Source organism: Bufo gargarizans, chromosome 8, assembly GCF_014858855.1.
Source record: "Bufo gargarizans isolate SCDJY-AF-19 chromosome 8, ASM1485885v1, whole genome shotgun sequence".
In the NCBI taxonomy this organism is placed as follows: Eukaryota; Metazoa; Chordata; class Amphibia; order Anura; family Bufonidae; genus Bufo; species Bufo gargarizans.
In genome coordinates this window covers 60,755,968-60,783,395 of record NC_058087.1, presented here as the reverse complement: position 1 = coordinate 60,783,395, position 27,428 = coordinate 60,755,968, and the positions used below count along the sequence as shown (strand labels likewise).

At 44.8% G+C, this 27,428-nt stretch overlaps 1 protein-coding gene across 1 annotated transcript in view; it reads left to right on the top strand.

The window, feature by feature from the left end:
- LOC122945723 (putative methyltransferase DDB_G0268948) overlaps positions 1 to 27,428 on the top strand; it is a 217,187-nt gene that overhangs the window by 101,954 nt on the left and 87,805 nt on the right. Inside the window, exon 6 of the mRNA XM_044304885.1 lies at positions 25,969 to 26,106. Coding sequence (XP_044160820.1) covers positions 25,969 to 26,106 — 138 coding nt within the window. The remainder of the gene's footprint in view (positions 1 to 25,968; positions 26,107 to 27,428) is intronic.

Below are 27,428 nucleotides of genomic sequence, written 5' to 3'. Positions count from 1 at the left end.
GAAGAAAGTACAGCCTGATCTGTGAGTGTTTATTCCCTCTGAGTATCTTGCAAAGACTTTGCCTGCCATTTATGTGAAGCCTGCCTGTTGCCAAGATTTTGCATGTGGAACTAACTGAAGCCTGTATATAGTTGAACTGTTTCAGTAAAAAGGTTCACCGCAATCTGGTTCACCGCAACTGTGTGTACCTCAATTATTCCTACAATAAATCGGTGTGCCACCGTTACCGGCACTGGTGGCATGAACTATAAGGGATCTTGCCAGCAGCACACTAAACCTACAACACCCAGGGCACCTCACCTACCATCAAGCCTGGTCCCTATACCCAGAGAGTGCCCCAGAGGATCTATGTGCCAGCCTCTCCATCACTGCTGTACGCCTGCCCAGGGTATATTAAAAATAGTGAGTACCACTAGCAACCCTCGGTCTGTTAACTGTCCCCTGTGACCTCACATTCGCTTACCCTGCAGGACTGGCGTACTGCACTGTTACCTATGCACAGCAGGGGTTTATTCGCGTCTAAAATTGTATAATGTCAACCCAAGAATGTAACAGAAAAATTTCAGAAATGTATTAACCTGTCTACTTGGTAGAGCAGGGGTCTGTGACAAAAAAAAATTGTTTATTGTCATCCGGAAATGTAAAATAAAAATTATTGAAATTTATTAAGCTGTCAACTAGGTATAGTAGTGGTATTTCAAACCCAAAAATTGTTGAATTTCAACTGAAAATGTAACTGACACATTTTTTATTGTTTAACCTGCCTACTGGGTATAGCAGTGGTACTTCACACCCAAAATTTTTTCAATTTCACCATAAAATGTAACTGACAATTATTAATGTTTTTTAACCGGTCTACTAGGTATAGCAGTGGTACTTAACACCCCAAAATTAGTGAATTTCAACTGAAAATGTAACTGACAATTTTGTTTTTTTACCGGTCTACTAGGTATAGCAGTCGTACTATACACACAAAAATTAGTGAATTTCACCCGAAAATGTAAATGACAAAGTAGTGAAATGACATTAAATAAAATCCATACAAAAATGTGATTCATGAGGTGGAGTTCCATATGGAGTAGGAGTTTGAGGAGGCGGTGAACGTAGCAGTGTAGGTGGAAGCGACGGTGGAGGAGGACGAGGTAGCCAACACAGGTTTTTTGGTTTTAATAAAAAAATTTAAAATTAGGGTACACTCCAAAAGAGTGTGCAGAATGTGCAATTGCGCTGCAGTATAATAATGGCTGGTTAAGGCCGGTATACATGACTATTTTGCACAAGGTACGGACAAGTTCTGTGGGATCCATGCCTGGTTCATTTTAATGAACGTGAGATTGTCCACATTGGCTGTGGACAGGCGTCTGTGATGATGCCCCCTGCTGTGCTAAACACACATTCAGATAAAACACTGGCTGCAGGGCAGGCCAACACCTCCAAGGCGTAAAGGGCAAGATCAGGCCATGTGCCCAATTTGGAGACCCAGAAGTTGAATGGGGAAGACCCGGGATATAACGTCCCTGACTGTATCCGTAGTGAGATGCACCTTGCCACCGATGCCGTTGCACAGTGCACACCTGATTTTGTCCCCTACTTGGTTGTGCAGGGAAGGGATCGCTCTCCTGGAAAATTAGTGGCAGCTGGGCATGACTTCCTGTGGGACAGCCACCGCTATAAGGCCTTTAAATCTATTTGTCTCCACCAGACGGAATGACAGCATTTCAAAGGCCAATAATTTAGAAATGCTGGCAGGCAGGGCTAGGGATCTCGGGTGGGTAGGGGGGTACTTCCTCTCCAGCATTTGGGAGATGGAGAGCTGAACGCTTCTGTGGGACATTGTAGAGATGCTTGGTGACCCAGGTGTTGGTGTTGCTGGCAGATCTGCTGTTTGTGGGGTGGCAGGTGGCACTGTCACTCCAGAGGTGGATGAAGAGGCCGAGACTGCAGCAGAAGAGGAAGCAGGAGGAGCCAGAGACCTTTCTTGGTTTTTGAGGTGTCTACTCTACTGAAGCTCGTGCTTTGCACTTAAATGCCTGGTCATGCAGGTTGTGCTCAGGTTGAGAACATTTATGCCTTGCTTCAGGCTCTGATTGCACAGCATGCAAACCACTCATGTCTTGTCGTCAGCACATTAACTGCCACGCCAGGGAACTCCTTGGAGCTGGCTTTGGTGTGCTCGGTCCCTTGCTGCGGTGGGCCATAGCAGGCGTACTGTCTAGAGGATGGCCGCTGCGCTTTTGTACCTTGCTCCCTCTTCTGCTGTGCTGGTGGCTCTGTGCAACCACCGCCTCTTCCTCCAAACTACATAGGTCACTCACATGACCTTGATTCCATGTGGGGTCGAGGACCTCATCGTCTTCCACATCATCTTCCACCCAGTCTTCAGCCCTGCCTTCCTTGTCGGTCTGCACACTTTCAAAAGCCCCAGCAGTTGGCACCTGTGTTTTGTCATCATCCGAGACGTGCTGCAATGGTCCTCCCATGTACTCATCTTGAAAGATAAGTGGTCGGGCATCGGTGCACTCTCTCTTCTACTTCTGGGGCAGCGCTAGGTGGATGGCCCTGGGAAACCCTGCTAACAGTCATCAAAAAGCAGAAGAGACTGCTGCATGACTTGGGACTCAGACTGCTTGGCTGATTTGCAAAGGGTTGAAGTTAAAGACTGATGGACATCGGCTGCAGGTGCCAACTGTGGTCTTTCAGCAGGAGACTGGGCGGGAGACAATGTGAAGGAACTGGATCCACTGTCAGCAACCCAATCTACTATCGCCTGTACTTGTTCAGGCATCACCATTTGTAGAGCCGCATTAGGCCCGACCAAATACCGCTGCAGGTTCTGTCACCTACTCGTACCTGAGGAAGGGTTTTCACTTGTGCATGTAGCTGGCACAGATCAACCACATCCTCTTCCTGCAACAGGAGCTCCACCAGCAGCACCATGACTTGGGCCACGTCCCTTATTTGATGCTCTCCTCATATTTCTCGAATTAGGATCTTGCCCTAAATGGGTGTTTAATAGTAGAATAGAAAGGTTGTATCCCACACGGCCTGAACCAGACTAGGCCTCAATAAAAGATTTGTTTGCCCAAAATGGCATTATTTCAAATACCTGAATCAAACTCCTGTATTTAAAGGGTGTATCTCACACGGCCTGAACCAGACTAGGCCTCAATTAAAGATTTGTGCACCAAATGGCGGTATTTCAAAATCTGAATATACCCCAAATGTATAAAGGGTGTATCTCACAATGACATATGCAGCAAAGGCTGCCAAATAAACTTTATTTTTTTACCAAACGGGTGTTTGTTTAATAACTGAATATGGCAGCAGTATATAACCCTGGAATTTCAAACGTCAAGATGCTGCAAGGCCTGAAGAATTGTGTATTTTGCCCCAAAAAGGGTGTTTTTTTAATAGAAGAATATAAGCCATGTTTATACAGGGTGTATCGCACATGGCCTGACCCACACTCGGCCTCAATTAAAGATTTGTGCACCAAATAGTGGTATTTCAAATATCTGAATATAACTCAAATGTTTAAAGGGTGTATCTCACAATGACATATGCAGCAAAGGCTGCCAAATAAACTTTTTTTCGCCCAGACTAGGCCTCAATTAAAGATTTGTGCACTAAATGGCGGTATTTCAAATATCTGTTTATAACCCCTGTATATACAGGGTGTATCTCACACGCCCTGATCCACACTAGGCCGCATTTAAATTTGTTAGCCCAAAATGGCTGTATTCCAAATACCTGAATAGAACCCCTGTATTTAAAGGTTGTATCTCACACGCTCTGGTCCACACTAGGACGCTATCAAAGAATTGTGCCCAAAATGGGCATATTTCAAATAACTGAATAAAAAGACAGTATGTAAAGGTGGTATCTCACAATGACATCTGCAGCAAAGGCTGCCAACTAATATTTTTTTTGCCCAAACGGGTGTTTGTTTAATAATTGAATTTGACAGCAGTATATAACCCTGGAATTTCACATGTGCTAAGGCTGCAAGGCTAGAAAAATTGTGGAATCTGTCAAAAATATGTGTTTTTAAAAATCAAGAAAATGATGGCTGTATTTCTAGCTTAAATTGCACGCTGACTAATCCAGATGTTGTATAGTGCCAAAAAAGTGTTTTTTTTTTGTAACAGAATATGAAAGCTGTATATATTAAACTTGAATTTAACACTTGCAGGTTAGGAAAATAGTGTTTTTTGGCAAAAAAAGTGTGTTTTTAAAAACCCCACAGAATGATGGCTGTATTTCTAGCTTAAATTGCACACTGACTAAGCCTGCAAATGCACCAGATGTTGTAAATTGCCAAATTTTCAATGTCCCAAAAGCTCAGATGCAGTGCTAGTGCACTGAGCTTGTATAAAATGGCCGCCACCGCCGACCTAACTGACTTATAAAAGTTATTTTCTTTCGGTCACTGGGCTCAGGGCAGGATAAAAAAAATTGTGCCCTGCACCCACAAAACACAATGTATGTAGATCGCTGAGTTAGTTTCAGGTTTTGAGCAAAAATTCAGTCCTATTCTCTCCCTGAAAACACCAACAGCATCCTCTCCCACACTAAGCACAGCAGAGTGACGTGTATCGCTACGTGACTCCAGCTTATATAGAGGCTGGGTCACATGCTACACTGGCCAATCACAGCCATGCTATTAGTAGGCATGGCTGTGATGGCTTCTAAGGTCAGACAATTAAACGCTTGATGATTGGCTGCTCTGCAGCCTTTCAAATAGCGCAGAGAAAGTGCCGAACACCGAACCCGAACTTTTACTGAAATGTTCGGGTTCACGTCCAGGGTCCAAAAATCCTAAAGTTCGGTACGAACCCGAACTTTACAATTCGGGTTCGCTCAACCCTAGAGTTGAGTATTCTGGAGATCTGAAACTCCAGATTACCATCAACCAAAACCGGAGAAGGAGGCAAAGGAGATGGTTTAACAGGTTTAACATACTTCAACAATGATCTGTGAAACACATTATGGATCTTCCAGACCTGCGGAAGTTCCAGACGAAAAGCAACCGGATTCACAATGGCCGAGAATTTGTAAGGACCAATAAATCTTGGGCCCAACTTCCAAGAGGGTACCTTCAACTTAATGTTCTTAGTTGACAACCACACCAAATCACCCACACACAGGTCCGAACCAGTCATACGTCTCTTGTCAGCCATACATTTATATCTTTCACCCATTTTTCTCAAATTAATTTGAATCTTCCACCAGATAGAAGACAACGAAGAAGAGAATCTCTTCTCTTCAGGTATACCAGAAGCTTCAGTCCCAGAAAAAGTACCAAACTGAGGGTGAAAACCATATGCGCCAAAAAATGGTGACTTATCAGTAGACTCCTGTCTATGGTTATTCAAGGCAAACTCAGCCAGGGACAAAAACGAGGACCACTCTTCCTGATTTTAAGCGACAAAACACCTCAAATAAGTCTCCAGGTTCTGATTAGTGTGCTCAGTTTGTCCATTCGACTGAGGATGGAAAGCCGAAGAGAGAGACAACTGAATACCCAGACAAGAACAAAACTCCTTCCAAAACCTGGAAACAAATTGCGTCCCCCTATCAGACACCACATCAGAGGGAATGCCGTGTCATTTCATGAAGTTATCAATAAACACCTCAGCGAGAGTTTTAGCATTGGGCAAACTAGATAATGGTACAAAGTGAGCCATCTTACTGAAGCAGTCCACCACCACCAAAATCACAGTCTTCCCATAGGAACTTGGTAAATCAGTAATGAAGTCCATGGACAAATGGGTCCAAGGATGAGATGGAATAGACAAAGGAAGAAGAGATCCTAATGGCCGAGTTTGAGCCACCTTAGCGCGTGCACAGGTCTCACAAGCTGCTACATAACCCTCAACACATTTACGCAAACCTAGCCACCAGGATCTCCGGGAAATAAGATCCACTGTGGATCTACCCACAGGGTGTACCACAAGGACAGTATCGTGATGTTCCTTGAACACCTTGTGTCACAGTTCTGAAGGAACAAACAACTTCCCTGGAGGACAGGAATCAGGTGCCTCACCTTGAGCCCCCAGCACTCCAGCTCAGGATAAATAGCGGATACCACCACCCCATCAACCAAAATCAGAGCGGGATCCTCTAAATCTCCCCCCACAGGAAAGCTACGTGAGAAAGCATCTGCTTTGACGTTTTTGATCCCAGGACGATAAGTGACCACAAAATTAAATCTGATAAACAATGACCATCTGGCCTGCCTAGGGTTCAGGCGCTTTGCTGATTGCAGGTAAGCCAGATTCTTATGGTCAGTAATGACCGTAATCAGATGCATCACTCCTTCTAGCCAATTTGATGGCCAGCAACTCTCTATTCCCAACTCTCAGAGAGTTTCTTTGAGAAAAAAGCACACGGGTGCCATTTGCTAGGAGAGGGACCCTGCGACAACACTGCTCCGACATCCACTTCTGATGTGTAAACCTCCACAGAAAAAGCCTTTAATGCCTCTTCCAACCAGACAGAGAAGTCAGCACCCTTCCTAGTCATATCAGTCAAAGGTTTGACAAACGGGGAATAATTCAGGATAACCTTTCTGTAGTTATTAGTAAATCCCCAAAACAGCATCAGAGCTTTCAGATTTTTTGGCCTGTCCCATTCCAGTACCACATAGACCTTTTCGGGATCCATGCAAAAACCTGAGGCAGAAAGTAAGTAACCCAGAAACTGCAACTCCTGGACAGCAAACACACATTTCTCCAACTTAGCATACAATTAATTCTCCCGAAGGATCGATAATACTTGTCTTAAATGATCCTGATGAGTCTCCATATCGAGTGAGTAAATTAGTATGTCATCGAGGTGAATAACAACGAACCTCTCCACCAAATGATGAAAAGTGTCATTGATAGGGTTGAGCAAACCCAAACTTTAGGATTTTTGGACCCCGAACCCGAACAGTTCCGTAATAGTTCGGGTTCGGTGTTCGGCGCTTTCTTGGCGTTTTTTGAAATGCTGTTACAAGTGTAGGGAGAGGATGCTGCTGGACTTGTGATTTCAGGGAGAGAATAGTAAAGAATCTAACTCAGCGATCTACAGAGAAACAGTTGTGTGGGTGGAGGGCATAATTGTTTTACCCTGCTCTGAGCCCATTGAGCCAAAAAACAAAACTTTTATAATTCTGTTAGGTAGGTGGCAGTGGCGCCCATTTTATGCAAGCTCAGTGCACCAGCACTGCATCTGACCTTTTGGGACATTTGCAAATCACAATTTTTTTTTTTGTTGCAAACTACATCTTGATTAGTCAGTGTGCAATTTAAGCTAGAAATACACCCATCATTTTCTGGGGTTTAAAAAACACACCATTTTTTTCAGAAAACAGTATTTTCCTGATCTGCAAGTGTTAAATTCAAGTTTAATAGATACAGCTTTCATATTCTGTTACCAAAAAAAACACTTTTTTGGCAATCTACAACATCTTGATTAGTCAGTGTGCAATTTAAGCTAGAAATACACCCATTAATTTCAGGGGTTTGAAAAACACACTTTTTTGACAAAAAACACTATTTTCAGGCCTTGCAGCATCAGCACATGTGAAATTACAGGCTTATATACTGCTGTCAAATTCAGTTGTTAAACAAACACTTGTTTTGGAACAAAAACATTTAGTTGATGCAGATGTCATTGTGAGATACAACCTTAATACATTTGGGTTACATTCAGAGATTTTAAATCCCGCCATTAGGTACACCAATATTGAATTCAGGCCTTTTGTGCAAAGAAATATTTAATTTAGGCCTACACTGGTTCAGGCCCTGTGAGCTACCCCCTCTACATACAGGGGTCTGATTCAGGTATTTGAAATACAGCCATTTGAAATACAGCAAATTTGTGCAAAGAAATATTTAATTCAGGCCTACACTGGTTCACACCGTGTGAGATATCCCCTCTACACACAGGGGTTTGATTCAGGCATTTGAAATGCCGCCATTTTGGGCAAAAAAATCTTTAATTGAGGCCTAGTCTGGTTCAGGCCGTGTGAGATACACCCTTTGCATACTGTCATTCTATTCTACTATTAATTAAACACCCATTTAGGGCAAGATCCTAAATTCAAAAAATATGAGGAGAGCGTCAAATAAGGGACGTGGCCCAGGTCGTGGTGCTGCTGGTGGAGCTCCTGTTGCAGGGAGAGGACGTGGTTGATCTGTGTCAGCTACACGCACAAGTGAAAACCCTTCCTTAGGTGCGAGTAGGCGACAAAACCTGCAGCGGTATTTGGTCGGGTATAATGCTGCTCTACGAATGGTGAGGCTTGAACAAGTACAGGCGATAGTAGATTAGGTTGCTGACAATGCCTTCAGTTCCTTTACATTGTCTCCCACCCAGTCTCCTGCTGAAAGACCACAGTTGGCACCTGCAGCCGATGTCATCAGTCTTTCACCTCACCCCCTTGCAAATCAGCCAAGCAGTCTGAGCCCCAAGTCATGCAGCAGTCTCTTCTGCTTTTTGATGACTGTTAGCAGGGTTTCCCAGGGCCATCCACCTAGCCCTGCCCCAGAAGTGGAAGCGATTGAGTGCAAAGATGCCCAACAACTTATCTTTCAAGATGAGTACATGAGGGGAACATCGCAGCATGTCTCGGATGATGACGAAACACCGGTGCCAACTGCTGAGGCTTTCGAAAGTGTGCAGACCGACAACAAAGGCAGGGGTGAATACTGGGTGGAAGATGATGTGGAGGACGGTGAGGTCCTCGACCCCACATGGAATCAAGGTGACCTATGTAGTTCGGAGGAAGAGGCGGTGGTTGCACAGAGCCACCAGCACAGCAGAAGAGGGAGCAGGGTGCATAAGCGGATCGGCTATCCTCTAGACAGTACGCCTCCTACCGCCCACCGCAGCAAGGGACCGAGAACCCCAAAGCCAGCTCCAAGGAGTTCCCTGGCGTGGCAGTTCTTTGGACAATGTGCTGATGACAAGACACGAGTGGTTTGCACGCTGTGCAATCAGAGCCTGAAGCGAGGCATTAACGTTCTCAACCTGAGCACAACCTGCATGACCAGGCATTTTAGTGCAAAGCACGAGCTGCAGTAGAATAGACACCTCAAAAACCAAGAAATGTCTCTGGCTCCTCCTGCTTCCTCTTCTGCTGCAGTCTCGGCCTCTTCATCCATCTCTGGAGTGACAGTGCCACCTGCCATCCCTCAAACAGAGGATCTGCCAGCAATACCAACACCTGGGTCACCAAGCATCTCTACAATGTCCCACGGAAGCGTTCAGCTCTCCATCTCCCAAACGCTGGAGAGGAAGAGGAAGTACCCCCCTACCCACCCACGATCCCTAGCCCTGAATGCCAGCATTACTAAATTACTGGCCTTTGAAATGCTGTCATCTCGTCTGGTGGAGACGGATAGTTTTAAATGCCTTATGGCGGTGGCTGTCCCACAGTACATCGTGCCCAGCCGCCACTACTTTTCAAGGCGAGCCATCACTTCCCTGCACAACAAAGTAGGGGACAAAATCAGGTGTGCACTGCGCAACGCCATCTGTGGCAAGGTGCACCTCACTACAGATACATGGACCAGTAAGCACGGTCAGGGCCGTTATATCTCCATAACAGCACACTGGGTAAATGCAGTGGCGGCTGGCCTGAGGCGGATAGCAGTTTGGCGCTTGTCCTTCCACCACTGAGGATTGCAGGGCGATTCAGTTTGCCTCCTGTTGCTTCATCCTCCTACTCTGCTTCCTCATCCTCTACCAGCTCCTCATCCGGTCAGCGTAACACCTTCACCGCAAACTTCAGCACAGCCAGAGGTAAACGACAGCATGCAGTTGTAAAACGTATCTTTTTGGGGGACAAACCCCACACCGCGCAGGAGCTGTGGACAGGCCTTGAACAACAGACCGATGAGTGGTTTGTGCCAGTCAGCCTCCAGCCCGGCCTGGTGGTGTGCGATAATGTGCGAAATCTCATAGCAGCTCTGGGACTAGCCGGTTTGACGCACATCCTTTGCTTGGCACATGTGCTGAATTTGGTGGTGCAGAGATTCCTTAAAAATTACCCCGATATGTCAGAGGTGCTGCATAAAGTGCGGGCCGTCTGTGCGCACTTTCGGCGTTCTCACCCTGCTGCTGCTGCCTGTCAGCGCTGCAGCGTAACTTCGGCCTTCCCGCTCACCACCTCATATGCGACGTGCCCACAAGATGGAACATCAACTTGCACCTGCTGGCCAGACTGTGCGAGCAGCAGCAGGCGATAGTGGAGTTTCAGCTGCAGCACGCATGGGTGAGTCGCTCGGCGGAACAGCACCACTTCACCACTAATGACTGGGCCTCCATGCGAGACCTGTGTTCCTTGTTGCGTTGTTTTGAGTACTCAACCAACATGGCCAGTGCCGATAACGCCGTTCTCAGCGTTACTATCCTACTTCTATTCCTCCTTGAAAAAATGCTCCTGGCGATGATGGAAGAGGATGTGGCACAGGAGGAGGAGGAGGAGTAAGAGGGATTATTTTGTAGGGTTTCCGGCCAGTCATTCCCAAGTGGCTCCGAAGGTGGGTTCCTGCACCCACAAACGCCAGGTACACAATTGTTCAGCCAGGCCACAGTTCTGGAGGATGAGGAGGTGGAGGATGATTAGGAGGAGATGGAGGAGGAGGAACCATGTTCACAGCAGGGTGGCACCTAGACCAGCTCATGGCCATCACTGGTGCGTGGCTGGGGGGATACAGAGGACACAGACGATACACCTCCCACAGAGAACAGCTTTTCGTTGCCTCTGGGCAGCCTGGCACACATGAGCGATTACATGGTGCAGTGTCTACGCAACGACCGCCGGGTTGCCCACATTCTAACTTGTGCTGATTACTGTGTTTCCACGCTGCTGGATCCACGTTCCAAGGACAACGTACCGTCCTAAATTCCGTCAATGGATCGTGATCGTAAGATGCACAAATACATGCGCACTCTGGTAGACGTGCTGCTGGTGGCATTCCTACCTGACAGCGGGGGCACAGTGGAAGCACAAGGTGAAGGCTGAGGACTAGGAAGAGGTCGCAAACGCAGCTAGGGCACCGCCAGCACCTCAGAAGGCAGGGTTAGCATCGCCAAAATGTGGAAAAGCTTTGTCAGCACGCCACAACAACCAGCACCACCAACTGATATGGAACGTCTTATCAGGAGGCAGCATTTCACCAACATGGTGGAGCAGTATGTGTGCGCACGCCTACACGTACTGTCTGCCCCCTTCAACTTCTGTTTTCCAAATTGGGCACATGGCCTGAGCTTGCCCTTCACGCCTTGGAGGTGCTGGCCTGCCCTGCAGACAGTGTATTATCTGAACGTGTGTTTAGCACGGCAGGGGGCGTCATCCCAGACAAGCGCAGCCGCCGGTCCACAGCCAATGTGGACAAGCTCACGTTCATTAAAATGAACCAGGCATGGATCTCTCAGGACTTGTCCGTACCTCGTCCAGAATAGACATGTATACCGGCACTAACCAGCCATTGTTATACTGCAGCGCAATTGCTCATGTTTGTATTTTGGATATTTCACACTCTTTTGGAGTGTACCTTAATTTAAAAAAAATGTATTTAAACCAAAAACTAGTGATGGCCCAAACTATTCGCTGGCGAACAGTTCCCGGTGAACATAGCTTGTTCGCGTTCGCCGCGGCGGGCAAACATATGCGATGTTCGGTCCGCCCCCTATACATCATCATTGCGTAACCTTTGACCCTGTACCTCACAGTCAGCAGACACATTCCAGCCAATCAGCAGCAGACCCTCCCTCCGAGACCCTCCCACCTCCTGGACAGCATCCGTTTTAGATTCATTCGGAAGCTGCATTCTCAGTGAGAGGAGGGACAGTGCTGCTGCTGCTGATTCAATAGGGAAAGCGTTAGCTAGGGCATTGTTCTGTGTCCACAGACTCATCTGCTGTAAGGACAGCATCCTGACAGCACCCCAAAAAGCTATTTTCAGGGCTGGTACATCAGTGTGCTTTTTTTTGTTTATATATATATATATATATATATATATATATATACAGGGAGTGCAGAATTATTAGGCAAGTTGTATTTTTGAGTATTAATTTTATTATTGAACAACAACCATGTTCTCAATGAACCCAAAAAACTCATTAATATCAAAGCTGAATATTTTTGGAAGTAGTTTTTAGTTTGTTTTTAGTTTTAGCTATTTTAGGGGGATATCTGTGTGTGCAGGTGACTATTACTGTACATAATTATTAGGCAACTTAACAAAAAACAAATATATACCCATTTCAATTATTTATTTTTACCAGTGAAACCAATATAACATCTCAACATTCACAAATATACATTTCTGACATTCAAAAACAAAACAAAAACAAATCAGTGACCAATATAGCCACCTTTCTTTGCAAGGACACTCAAAAGCCTGCCATCCATGGATTCTGTCAGTGTTTTGATCTGTTCACCATCAACATTGCGAGCAGCAGCAACCACAGCCTCCCAGACACTGTTCAGAGAGGTGTACTGTTTTCCCTCCTTGTAAATCTCACATTTGATGATGGACCACAGGTTCTCAATGGGGTTCAGATCAGGTGAACAAGGAGGCCATGTCATTAGATTTTCTTCTTTTATACCCTTTCTTGCCAGCCACGTTGTGGAGTACTTGGACGCGTGTGATGGAGCATTGTCCTGCATGAAAATCATGTTTTTCTTACCTTGCAGACTTCTTCCTGTACCACTGCTTGAAGAAGGTGTCTTCCAGAAACTGGCAGTAGGACTGGGAGTTGAGCTTGACTCCATCCTCAACCCGAAAAGGCCCCACAAGCTCATCTTTGATGATACCAGCCCAAACCAGTACTCCACCTCCACCTTGCTGGCGTCTGAGTCGGACTGGAGCTCTCTGCCCTTTACCAATCCAGCCATCTGGCCCATCAAGACTCACTCTTATTTCATCAGTCCATAAAACCTTAGAAAAATCAGTCTTGAGATATTTCTTGGCCCAGTCTTGACGTTTCAGCTTGTGTGTCTTGTTCAGTGGTGGTCGTCTTTCAGCCTTTCTTACCTTGGCCATGTCTCTGAGTATTGCACACCTTGTGCTTTTGGGCACTCCAGTGATGTTGCAGCTCTGAAATATGGCCAAACTGGTGGCAAGTGGCATCTTGGCAGCTGCACGCTTGACTTTTCTCAGTTCATGGGCAGTTATTTTGCGCCTTGGTTTTTCCACACGCTTCTTGCGACCCTGTTGACTATTTTGAATGAAACGCTTGATTGTTCGATGATCACGCTTCAGAAGCTTTGCAATTTTAAGAGTGCTGCATCCCTCTGCAAGATATCTCACTATTTTTGACTTTTCTGACCCTGTCAAGTCCTTCTTTTGACCCATTTTGCCAAAGGAAAGGAAGTTGCCTAATAATTATGCACACCTGATATAGGGTGTTGATGTCATTAGACCACACCCCTTCTCATTACAGAGATGCACATCACCTAATATGCTTAATTGGTAGTAGGCTTTTGAGCCTATACAGCTTGGAGTAAGACAACATGCATAAAGAGGATGATGTGGTCAAAATACTAATTTGCCTAATAATTCTGCACGTAGTGTATATATATATATATATATATATGTATATATATATATATATATAGACAGCACGTGTACACCATTCATACAGGGTGTGACAGAAAATACCTTGCAGATAAAAAAAAAATCTATTTAATATTTTTCTGTGACATAATCACATTTGCAACCTCGTGTGTGTCAGGCCCACACAAGACTGTATTGTGGCCACTGGCTAGTGGCTAGGCCTCCACTCATACCGTTACAGGGTGTCATTCACTCAAATACCTTGCAGATAAAAAAATGATATTTAAAATTTTTCTGTGATATAATCACATTTGCAAGCCCGTGTGTGTCAGGCCCACACAGATTGCACTGTGCCCACTGCCCACCACTTATATAGGGCGGCACAGTACCTTGCACGCATAGTACCACTTATCTAAAAAAAATGACAGGCAGAGGCAGGCCACCCCGCAGGGGCCGTTGTGGTTGTGGTGCTGTGATTTCCACTGGCCTTTGAATAATGGCCAGTGTTCAGAGGCTACGTACCCTGAACCCAAAAAATTCTGAGAAAATAGTTGACTGGCTTACACAGGATACCCAATCTTCAACAGCTTCCGCTAAGAACCTTGACGCACCATCCTCCTCCAGCTCAGCTTTGGTCACCTGCTCTCAAGTTACCACTCTCCCGCCCGCCGCCACCACAACCACTACCACAACAGCTGCTTCACTTGATCCCTCAGAGGAGTTATTTACACATCAGTTGTATGAAATTAGTGTTGCACAACCATTATTGCCAGGGGATGTAGATAACAGGGATACGTCTCAGTCAGGCAGCATTACACACATGGACGTACAGTGTGATAACGATGATGTTGTACATGCTGCTGCTTCCTTTGCTGAGGTGTCAGATACAAGTGAAGTGGTTGATGATGACGATGTGTCCGTGGATGCCACGTGGGGGCCTGCTCGAAGAGAAGAAGAGGAGGGGAAAAGTTCAGAAGGGTAGACAGAGAAAAGGAGGAGACGAGTTAAAAGCAGAGAGAGGTCGTCGCAAGGAGCTAGTGGCACAGTCAGACAGCATGTATCGGTTCCCGGGGTCAGCCAGACAGCACGCCAATCAATGCATGCTGTTGCCACCACCAGAATGCCGTCATTGCAAAGCTCAGCGGTGTGGAATTTTTTGTGTGTGTCTGCCTCTGACAACAGCAATGCCATTTGCAAACTGTGCCAAAAGAAACTGAGTCGTGGGAAATCCAACACCCACCTAGGTACAACTGCTTTGCGAAGGCACATGATCGCACATCACAAACACCTATGGGTTGCATCAGAAGGGGCATAGATTCCCGTGATAAGAACATAGTCCTACCACTTTACAAATCGTTAGTCAGACCACACATGGAGTACTGTGTACAGTTCTGGGCTCCTGTAAACAAGGCAGACATAGCAGAGCTGGAGAAGGTCCAGAGGAGGGCATCTAAAGTAATAACTGGAATGGGGCAACTACAGTACCCTGAAAGATTATCAAAATTAGGGTTATTCACTTTAGAAAAAAGACGACTGAGGGGAGATCTAATTAATATGTATAAATATATCAGGGGTCAGTACAGAGATCTATCCCATCAGCTATTTATCCCCAGGACTGGGACTGTGACGAGGGGACATCCTCTGCGTCTGGAGGAAAGAAGGTTTGTACACAAACATAGAAAAGGATTCTTTACGGTAAGAGCAGTGAGACTATGGAACTCTCTGCCTGAGGAGGTGGTGATGGTGAGTACAATAAAGGAATTCAAGAGGGACCTGGACGTATTTCTGGAGCTTAATAATATTACAGGCTATAGCTACTAGAGAGGGGTCTTCCTCTGGATCAACTTGCGGGATAACAGGCCGAACTGGATGGACAAATGTCTTTTTTCTGCCTTATGTACTATGTTACTATGTTACTATGGGATCAACACATGATGACGAGTAGAAGCAGCACACAAGCTTAAAACCACCATCCTCCTCCTGGTCCAGCATCTTCAGCCACGTCAACCACTGCTGTCCTCCTTGCTCCTCTCAACCACCTGCCACTCCGCCTCTCACCTTCAGCAGTTCCATCTCATCTGCCCACAGTCAGGTGTCTGTAAAGGAAATGTTTGAGCGTAAGAAGCCAATGTCACAGAGTCACCCCCTTGCCCGTCGTCTGACAGCTGGCTTGACGGAAAAAATTTGTCACTATTGGGACACCATAGTGGAAGGTACCCGGACGAATTTTTTTTTCAAATAAGGCAATCCCAAACCTCTACTCAGTGATTGAAAAGGAAGTCATGGCATCTCTGGCATACAGTGTTGGGGCAAGAGTCCTTCTGACCACTGATACCTGGTCTGCAAAGCACGGTCAGTGCAGGTATATCCCCTACACTGCGCATTGAGTCAACCTGCTGATGGCTGCCAAGCATGGAATGCGTGGCTCTGCAGCGGAGTTTGTGACACCGCCACGACTTGCAGGCAGGCCTACTGCCACCTCCTCTACTCCTCCTACTCTATATTCTTCCATAACCTCCTCGGCTGAGTCCTCTTCTGCTGCGGCGTCTGGCTGCACATCAACTGAATCCCCCCAGCTCCCCAGGGGCTATTCCACATCCCGGATACGACAGTCTCACGCTGTCTTGGGGTTGACTTGCTTAAAAGCAGAGAGCCACACCGGCCCTGAATGCACAGGTGGATCAGTGGCTGACCCCGCACCAACTGGAGATCGGCAAAGTGGTGTGTGACAATGGAAGCAATTTGTTGGCGGCATTGAATTTGGCACGTGTTGAATCTCATCGTGCAACGCTTTGTGTCTAAGTATTCAGGCTTACAGGACGTCCTCAAGCAGGTAAGGAAGATGTGTGGCCATTTCAGGCGTTCCTACACGGCCATGGCACACTTTTCAGACATTCAGCGCCAAAACAACATGCCAGTGAAGCGCTTGATTTGAGACAGCCCGACACGTTGGAATTCTACACTCCTAATGTTCGACCGCCTGCTTCAACAAGAAAAAGCTGTCAACGAGTATTTGTATGACTGGGGTGCTAGGACAGCCTCTGCGGAGCTGGGAATTTTTTTGCCACGTTACTGGACGAAGGCACCATCAGCGACCTCATCTCATTTGTTTTCTTCTTGGAGCGTGCCCTGCGAAGAGTGCTGGATCAGGCTGTAGATGAGTGTGAAAAGGAAGAGTTGTGGTCACCATCACCACCAGAAACAGACTTGTCATCCTCGCTTGCCGTACCTGCGGCAACGCTGCAAGAGGAGTATGAGTAAGAGGAGTCAGAGGAGGAATGTGGCTTTGAGGAGGACGAAGACCAACCACAGCAGGCATCCCACTAGGGTGCTCGTTGTTGTCACTATCTGGGACCCGTGGTGTTGTACGTGGCTGGGGGGAAGAACAGACCTCAATGACATCAGTGAGGAAGAGGAACGGGAAATGAGTAGCTCGGCATCCAACCTTGTGCAAATGGGGACTTTCATGCTGTCATGTCTGTTGAGGGACCCTCGTATAAAAAGGATGAAGGAGAACGGCCTGTACTGGGTGGCAACGCTACTAGACCCCCGGTATAAGCAGAAAGTCGCGGAAATGTTACCAAATTACCGAAAATCTGAAAGGATGCAGCAATTCAAAACCAAACTAAAAAATATGCTTTACACAGCTTATAAGAGGATGTCACAGCACAACGGGAATCTAACTAGGGAAGAGGTGAAAGTAATCCTCCTCCTACCACGACCACGGCGGCAAGGACAGGACTCTTTACAGATGTGTTGTTGATGGAGGACATGCAGAGCTTTTTCTGTCCTACGCATCGCCACAGCCCTTCGGGGTCCACCCTCAGAGAACAACTCGACCGACAGGTAGCAGACTACCTTGTCTTAACTGCAGATATCGACACTCTGAGGAGCGGGTATGACCTGTGGCCTGAGCTATTCCAGTTTGCGATAGAACTTCTGGCCTGCCCCTCTTTAAGTGTCCTGTCAGAAAGGACTTTCAGTGCAGCAGGAGGCATTGTCACTGACAAGAGAAGTCGCCTCGGTCAAAAAAGTGTTGATTACCTCACCTTCATTAAGATGAATGAGGCATGGATCCCGAAGGGACTGACAGTGGGGGATACGTTTGACTAACAAAAGGCCTGATGACATGCCTTGGCCACAAAATGGTCCCCACTCGGCTGTATTTAATGTCTGCATACCGGATGATTTTTGTGAATTCTCCGCCACCAACTAGGGTTCAAGCCGCAATGTTTTAGTCACCTTTCTGCCTGGAAAACATCAATTTTTCCGGCTGCTGCTACAACAGCGGCTGCAACAATACCAAATTTTTCAGGCATGTGTACATGCCTAATTTTTCTGGCCTCTAGTGCTGCACTGTGGCTCCAAAAACAAAACAAAAAAAAGGCACATACATGTGTCAATTCCCCTTCGTGATCGGTACCTTCTTGTGGTGAAGGGGCTTGCGTATCACAATGAAGCGATCATCACCTCGATGAGTGTGTTGACAATGTTGCCACACCCCAGATAAGGCTGTTGCTTCATTATGATTAGACTAAAAGCGATCGGCTGGATAATTTTTCATTGAAAAAACTTTTGTTTGTTTTTTTTACGTTGTATGAGTTTTTAATACATAAAATAAAAAAAATCATAAGTCTCTTAATAGTTTATTAGAAATAATGCAGACAATTTAAAAAATCCCCATCAATTCCAATACAAAGCAAGTACAGAGCTCAGAACAAAATTATTTCAGGATGTCGTTAATTCGACAATAATTAATCAATTCGACACGCGTCCCCGGATAGGGGACGTAACAGGGATTAAACTGATAGGAATAGTACTAGTTAAGACACCACTCCTATAGGGTGTCACAGCACATTGCTCCGTGTACGCTCAGTGCCCCAACTTGGGAGTTAGAGGACCGACCAAGCTGCTTTTTCCATCTCCCGGTTCCTAAAATCAGTTCAGTCTGGTGTATCAGAGTTTGGTCTGTCACTGTGAAGGAAGTCGAAGGTACCTGGCCTAAACATTTTTTCACAAAAGGCAATCCCTGATATGGGGCGTAACAGGGATTAAACTGATGAGAATAGTACTACAGAAAATACCACTCATATCGGGTGTGACAGTAAATTGCACGGCGCAAACGCAGTGACCGTGGCGTGGATTCAAACAAAGGGGAGGGAGCCAGCGTTTTTTTAACCAATTCCCCATTCGAAAAATCTATTTAATAAATGGACCCCAGATTGGGGACGTCACGTAACAGGGATTAAACTGATGAGAATAGTACTACAGAAAATACCACTGATATTGGGTGTGACAGTAAATTGCACGGCGCAGACGCAGTGACCGTGGCGTGGATTCAAACAAAGGGGAGCGAGCAAGCGTTTTTTTTAACAATCTCCCCATTCGAAAAATCAATTCAATTCACCTTACGGGGACCCTTTGTGTTGTACGTGGCTGGGTGGACGAAGAAACCTTCAATGACATCAACGTGACATGGCTAGCTTGGTATCCAACCTTGTGCAAATGGGAAGTTTGCGGTTGGGCAAATGGACTGTTTGCAGTTGTTTGCGATGCATTAAAAGGGGAGTTTGGTCTGTCAATGTCTGTGTAGCGGGCATAACCCTTACACTACCTGATCGATACAACATCATACCTGATCGTATACACACACTATATGTTTTAAACCATGCTGTTCAAAAAAATTTAGGTTTGTTAGGTGATTTATGCCTTTATAGATTAAAATCCAACTCTGCGTCAACTATGTAAATTTCCATGGGAGTTTTGCCATGGATCCCCCTCCGGCATGCCACAGTTCAGGTGTTAGTCCCCTTAAAACAACTTTTCCATCACTACTGTGGCTAGAAAGAGTCCCTGTGGGTTTTAAAATTCGCCTGCCTATTGAAGTCAATTGCGGTTCGCCCGTTCACAAACATTTGCAGAAATTCACGTTCGCCACTTGCGAACGGAAAATTTTATGTTCGCGACATCGCTACGCCTGAATAGCTTTTCCCACATTTCCACTTGATCACAATTTTTTTTTTATAAATTTATCTCACTTAAATTTGGTCTTTTTTTCTCACGTTCCCTCTCCGGCCTGGAACCCTGATTCCCCGTCACCCGTGATCACCATGGTAGGCGCATAAAAGAACATCGAAAGTTGACATAGCAGATTTCAAATTGGATTGTGAACATCACAGGGACGTGCGACATTGTGGGGCAGTAAGTATGCACACTCCTAAACAAACTGACTGACAGGGGTCAGCCCCTGCAACTTCTGGGTCTGGAAATTGGGCACATGGCCTGAGCTTGCCCTTTACACCTTGGAGGTGCTGGCCTGCCCTGCAGCCAGTGTATTGTCTGAACGTGTGTTTAGCATGACTGGAGGGTTATATTTCCCAATGTTTTGGGGTGTACCCTAATTTAAAAAAATACATTTTAAACCAAAAAGCAGTGTAGGCTACCTCCTCCTCCACCGCCACTTCCACCTACACCGCCACATCCACCGCTACCTTAATCTCCTACTCTATATGGACCTCAACCTCCTAGATCAAGATTAATATTTTTACGTATTTTATGTTATTTAAAGTTATTTTCCCTATCCACATTTGCTTGCAGAGCACTTGCTATGCTCTTAACCATATTTTGATGCCACTCACAGCCCTCTAGCCCTTTCCATGACATTTTTACTGCCATTTTAGTGCTCAAAAGTTCGGGTCCCCATTGACTTAAATGGGGTTTGCGTTCGGGGTCAAGTTTGGGTCCCGAACTCGAAATTTTTTGTGAAGTTTGGCCGAACCCGTCGAACCCGAACATCCAGGTGTCTGCTAAACTCTATTAACGACCTTTGTAAAATCAGTTTTGAATACCTTGAGGGGTGTAGATTCTTAGATGGGGTCACTTTTATGGAGTTTCTACTCTAGGGGTGCATCAGGGGGGCTTCAAATGGGACATGGTGTAAAAAAAAACAGTCCAGCAAAACCTGCCTTCCAAAAACCGTATGGCAATCCTTTCCTTCTGCGCCCTGCCGTGTGCCTGTACAGCAGTTTACGACCACATATGGGGTGTTTCTGTAAACTACTGAATCAGGGCCATAAATATTGAGTTTTGTTTGGCTGTAAACCCTTGCTTTGTAACTGGAAAAAAAATATTAAAATGGAAAATCTGCCAAAAAAGTGAAATTTTGAAATTATATCTCTATTTTCCATTAATTCTTGTGGAACACCTAAAGGGTAAACGATGTTTGTAAAATCAGTTTTGAATATCTTGAGGGGTGTAGTTTCTAGAATTGCATCATTTTTGTGTGGTTTCTATTATGTTAGCCTCACAAAGTGACTTCAAACCTGAACTGGTCCCTAAAAATTGGGTTTTTGAAAATTTCTGAAAAATATCAAGATTTGCTTCTAAACTTCTAAGCCTTGTAACATCCCCAAAAATATCATTCCCAAAATGATCCAAACATGTAGTAGACAAATGGGGTATGTAAAGTAATAACTATTTTTGGAGGTATTACTATGTATTATAGAAGTAGAGAAATTGAAACTTGGAAATTTGCAATTTTTTTACAAATGTTTGGTAAATTTTGGTATTTTTTTTATAAATAAAAAAAATTATTTTGACTTAATTTTACCATTGTCATGAAGTACAATATGTGACAAAAAACAACTGTCTCAGAATGGCCTGGATAAGTCAAAGCATTTTAAAGTTATCACCACTTCAAGTGACACTGGTCAGATTAGCAAAAAATGGCCTGGTCCTTAATCGCCTCCCGGACGCATCCGTGCGTTACATGGTTGGGAGGCGGTTGATTTATTCCTCCTGGACGCATCCGTGCGTCATCTCGCGAGAGGCGATATTTCCTGTGAACGCGCGCACGCAGGCACGCGCGTTCACAAGATCGGAAGGTAAGAGACAGCATCTCCAGCCTGCCAGCGGCGATTGTTCGCTGGCAGGCTGGAGATGCGATTTTTTTAACCCCTAACAGGTATATTAGACGCTGTTTTGATAACAGCGTCTAATATACCTGCTACCTGGTCGTCTGGTGATCCCTTTTGCTTGGATCGACCACCAGAGGACACAGGTAGCTCAGTAAAGAACAACAAAACACCACTACACTACACTACACCCCCCCCTGTCACTTATTAACCCCTTATGAACCCCTGATCACCCATGATCACCCCATATAGACTCCCTGATCACCCCCCTGTCATTGATCACCCACCTGTAAGGCTCCATTCAGACATCGGTATGATTTTTATGGATCCACGGATACATGGATCGGATCCGCAAAACACATACGGACATCTGAATGGAGCCTTACAGGGGGGTGATCACCTCATATACACTCCTTGATCACCCCTCTGTCATTGATCACCCCCCTGTAAGGCTCCATTCAGACGTCCGTATGATTTTTACGGATCCACGGATACATGGATCGGATCTGCAAAACACATACGGACGTCTGAATGGAGCCTTACAGGGGGGTGATCAATGACAGGGGGGTGATCACCCATATAGACTCCCTGATCACCCCCCTATCATTGATCACCCCCCTGTCATTGATCACCCCCCTGTAAGGCTCCATTCAGATGTCCGTATGATTTTTACGGATCCACGGATACATGGATCGGATCTGCAAAACACATACGGACTTCTGAATGGAGCCTTAGAGGGGGGTGATAAATGACAGGGGGGTGATCACCCATATAGACTCCCTGATCACCCCCCTATCATTGATCACCCCCCTGTCATTGATCACCCCCCTGTAAGGCTCCATTCAGATGTCCGTATGATTTTTACGGATCCACGGATACATGGATCGGATCTGCAAAACACATACGGACTTCTGAATGGAGCCTTAGAGGGGGGTGATCACCCATATAGACTCCCTGATCACCCCCCTGTCATTGATCACCCCCCTGTAAGGCTCCATTCAGACGTCCGTATGATTTTTACGGCTCCACGGATACATGGATCAGATCAGCAAAACACATACGGACGTCTGAATGGAGCCTTACAGGGGGGTGATCAATGACAGGGGGGTGATCACCCATATAGACTCCCTGATCACCCCCCTGTCATTGATCACCCCCCTGTAAGGCTCCATTCAGACATTTTTTGGGCCCAAGTTAGCAGAAATTATTATTATTTTTTTTTCTTACAAAGTCTCATATTCCACTAACTTGTGTCAAAAAATAAAATCTTACATGTACTAACCATACCCCTCATGGAATCCAAATGCTTATAATTTTTTAGACATTTATATTCCAGACTTCTTCTCACGCTTTAGGGCCCCTAAAATGCCAGGGCAGTATAAATACCCCACATGTGACCCCATTTCGGAAAGAAGACACCCCAAGGTATTCCGTGCGGGGCATATTGAGTCCATGAAAGATTTGAATTTTTGTCCCAAGTTAGCGGAAAGGGAGACTTTGTGAGGAAAAAACAAAAAAAAATCAATTTCCGCTAACTTGTGCCCCCCAATTTTTTTTTTTATGAACTCGCCGTGCCCCTCATTGAATACCTTGGGGTGTCTTCTTTCCAAAATGGGGTCACATGTGGGGTATTTATACTGCCCTGGCTTTTTAGGGGCCCTAAAGCGTGAGAAGAAGTCTGGGATCCAAATGTCTAAAATGCCTTCCTAAAAGGAATTTGGGCCGCTTTGTGCATCTAGGCTGAAAAAAGGGTCACACATGTGGTATTGCCGTACTCAGGAGAAGTTGGGGAATGTGTTTTGGGGTGTCATTTTACATATACCCATGCTGAGTGAGAGAAATATCTTGGTCAAGTGCCAACTTTGTATAAAAAAATGGGAAAAGTTGTCTTTTGCCAAGATATTTCTCTCACCCAGCATGGGTATATGTAAAATGACACCCTAAAACACATTCCCCAACTTCTCCTGAGTACGACGATACCACATGTGTGACACTTTTTTGCCGCCTCGGTGGGCAAAGGGGCACACATTCCAAAGAGCACCTTTAGGATTTCACAGGTCCACAAGTGACCCCATTTTGAAAAGAAGACACCCCAAGGTATTTCATGAGGGGCATGCTGAGTTCCTAGAATTTTTTATTTTTTGTCACAAGTTAGCGGAAAATGATGATTTTTTTATTTTATTTATTTTTTCTTACAAAGTCTCATATTCCACTAACTTGTGACAAAAAATAAAAACTTCCATGAACTCACTATGCCCATCACAAAATACCTTGGGGTGTCTTCTTTCCAAAATGGGGTCACTTGTGGGGTAGTTATACTGCCCTGGCATTTTAGGGGCCCAGATGCGTGAGAAGTAGTTTGAAATCAAAATCTGTAAAAAATGACCGGTGAAATCCGAAAGGTGCTCTTTGGAATGTGGGCCCCTTTGCCCACCTAGGCTGCAAAAAAGTGTTACACATCTGGTATCGCCGTACTCAGGAGAAGTTGGGGAATGTGTTTTTGAGTACGGCGATACCACATGTGTGACACTTTTTTGCAGCCAAGGTGGGCAAAGGGGCACACATTCCAAAGAGCACCTTTCGGATTTCACAGGCCATTTTTTTACACATTTTGATTGCAAACTACTTCTCACGCATATGGGCCCCTAAAATGCCAGGGCAGTATAACTACCCCACAAGTGACCCCATTTTGGAAAGAAGACACCCCAAGGTATTTTGTGATGGGCATAGTGAGTTCATGGAAGTTTTTATTTTTTGTCACAAGTTAGTGGAATATGAGACTTTGTAAGAAAAATAAATAATAATAATAAATCATCATTTTCTGCTAATTTGTGACAAAAAATAAAAAGTTCTATGAACTCACTATGCCCATCAGTGAATACCTTAGGGTGTCTACTTTCCGAAATGGTGTCATTTGTGGGGTGTTTGTACTGTCTGGGCATTGTAGAACCTCAGGAAACATGACTGGTGCTCAGAAAGTCAGAGCTGCTTCAAAAAGCGGAAATTCACATTTTTGTACCATAGTTTGTAAACACTATAACTTTTACCCAAACCATTTTTTTTTTGCCAAAACATTTTTTTTTATTAAAGACATGTAGAACAATAAATTTAGCGAAAAATGTATATATGGATGTCGTTTTTTTTTGCAAAATTTTACAACTGAAAGTGAAAAATGTCATTTTTTTTGCAAAAAAATAGTTAAATTTCGATTAATAACAAAAAAGTACAAATGTCAGCAGCAATGAAATACCACCAAATGAAAGCTCTATTAGTGAGAAGAAAAGGAGGTAAAATTCATTTGGGTGGTAAGTTGCATGACCGAGCAATAAACGGTGAAAGTAGTGTAGTGCAGAAGTGTAAATAGTGGCCTGGTCATTAAGGGGGTTTCAGCTAGGGGGGTTGAAGTGGTTAAGGTGAAATAAGGCTGTGTCCTTTTGCAGTTAAGCACTCTTGGGTGTAATCCATCTGGACCCAGAGCCTTGTTCACATTTACCCTATTTAACTTCTCTTAGACCATATCTACGGTTAGCCAATTAAGTATATCACTGGATGTACTAACAGCCCCTGCGCCATAGATATCTGCTCCTTTCTCTTCTTTTGTATATATAGAGCTAAAAACCCACTTAGTAACTCTGCCTTTTCCTTATCTTTAGTGACTAACCCCCTTTACCATTATTTAGTGGATCTAACTGCTCAGACCTAGGTTTTTTAGCATTCATATATTTAAAGAATTTTTGGGGATTTGCTTTGCTCTATTTTGCTACCTGTTGTTTGTTTTGTATTTTTGCTAATTTTATCCCCTTTTTACAGATTTTATTAAGCCCTTTGTAATCTTTAAATGCTACAGCTGACCCCTCAGACTTGTATTTTTTACCAGTCCACGCAGTAGACGTCAGTTTGCGCTGTGGGTTTCTCAGCAGCACGTAGATGAGAGATCTGAAATGTCAGCTACTTTGCTTGTTCTTCAAATGTGGTTTTTCTGAATGAAAATCTGCTGCATAAAATCCACAGTATTAATACATGTGGTTGGACCCTTAAAGCATAATTAATTACTTATTAAATTTGCTGACAAGAAATATTGTATTATGTAATATTTAAAAAAATATTTATTGTTATCCATTTTTTTTTTTACATAGACAACTATAATGCAGGCACATATCTTTATCTGTAGTATTTCGACTACATGTTGCCATAGACTTGGGGTGCCTTCACACGTTGCAGAAATTTCCGTGACTGAAAATCAGTTCCATTCACCCGAACGGGGCTTGCAGAAATCCATGTGCTTTCTACCTCATTCAAATGAATGGAAATAATTTTCTGAAACCAATAAAATTTCTGAAACCAATTCTCAAGCATGCTATGGCACACTTAAAGGGTATTTAATTAGTTGTAAATCTGCTGAAGGGAAACATTGTGTTCTATTTTTAAAAATTTCTTACCATTCATTTTTATTTTTAATAAGATACTATATTGCAAGCACATTTTTCTTTTTCTTACAGGATCACGGATATACCGGTCACAATTCAGATGTCCATTTCGGAAATTATTGGATTTATCCAGTCAATTTCTATGTTTGAGGCATTCATGGAGAAGGATACGAAAAAAGCAGAACAGTTTCTAACACAGACTGAAAAAAGGTGCAGTATAAATACGTGCTTCCTGTTTGCTTACAGGGGTACGACCACACGTTCAGGTTTCCTGAACCAATATTGGAAGCCAAAATAAGGACTGAATAACAAAGGAGAGAAAGTATAAAGGACAGATACAACTTCTTCTCTTTTTTTTTATTTTTTTATTAATTCCTGGTTTAGACTTCCAAAACTACATGCAGAAACCTGACTGTGTGGCCGTACCCCAGGGGCGTTGCTATGTTAAAACATTTGGGGCCTAGGCCCCTGATGTTTTGTCTCAGGCCCCAAATGTCCTGCCTGCCAGCTAGATACAACTGTATTGCCTTCCTCAGGACGACAATGCAATTTAATCTAATGCATTGGAAGAGCTGAAGGACCTGTGAAGACATCACAGGTCATGTGACCAGTAAAACAGGCAGTGGTTGAGAAGGACCTGCGATGATGTCACCATCATGTGACCAGTGCAGGAGAGGACAGCAGTGAAGACGAGAAGACCTGGGGAAAGAAGCTGTGGTGAAGTCTGCTATATGAGGAGAAGTAAGTGAAGGGAGAGGCAGAGCAATGCTGGAAGTTATTTAACTGGGACTTTATGTTAGGGCTGAAGGGAGGGATGTTATTTATATGAAACTGTGTGTTGGAGGTGGCTGGGGAGGGGTTCATGTTATTTACATGGGACTGTATGTTGATGCTGGCTGTAGGAGGGAGTGATGTTATTTACATCGGACTGTATGTTGATGGCAGCAGTGGGAGGCAGTGATGTTATTTACATGGGACTGTATGTTGGAGGCGGCTGTGGGAGGGAGTGATGTTATTTACATAGGACTGTATATCGGAGGGGACTGGGGGAGGCAGGGATGTTATTTACATGGGACTGAATGTTGAGGCGATGTTAATTAATCGGACTGAATGTTGACAGGGTGATATTTACATGGGATTGCATGATAGAGGCGACTGGGGAGGGGGTGAAATTATTTACTTGGGACTGTATGTTGAAGGTGGCTGGGGAGGAGGTGATGTAATTTACATGGGACTGTATTTTGAAGGGGGCTGGAGAGATGGTGTGATGTTATTTACATGGGACTCTATGGCGGAGGGAGTGAAATAGTGTTATTTACATGGGGCTATATATTGGAGGGGCTGAAGGGTGGAGGGAGGAATATAACTACAGGGGGCACTGAATGGGGCATTATAAATACTGAGGGGACCTTCAGGGTGAGCATTATAACACTAGTGAGCAGGATAAATACTGGGGGCACTGTAGGGGTATTATAAATCTAGGGGACATTATAGGTGTTCTTATTACTACTGGTGGCTCTATAGGAGGGACT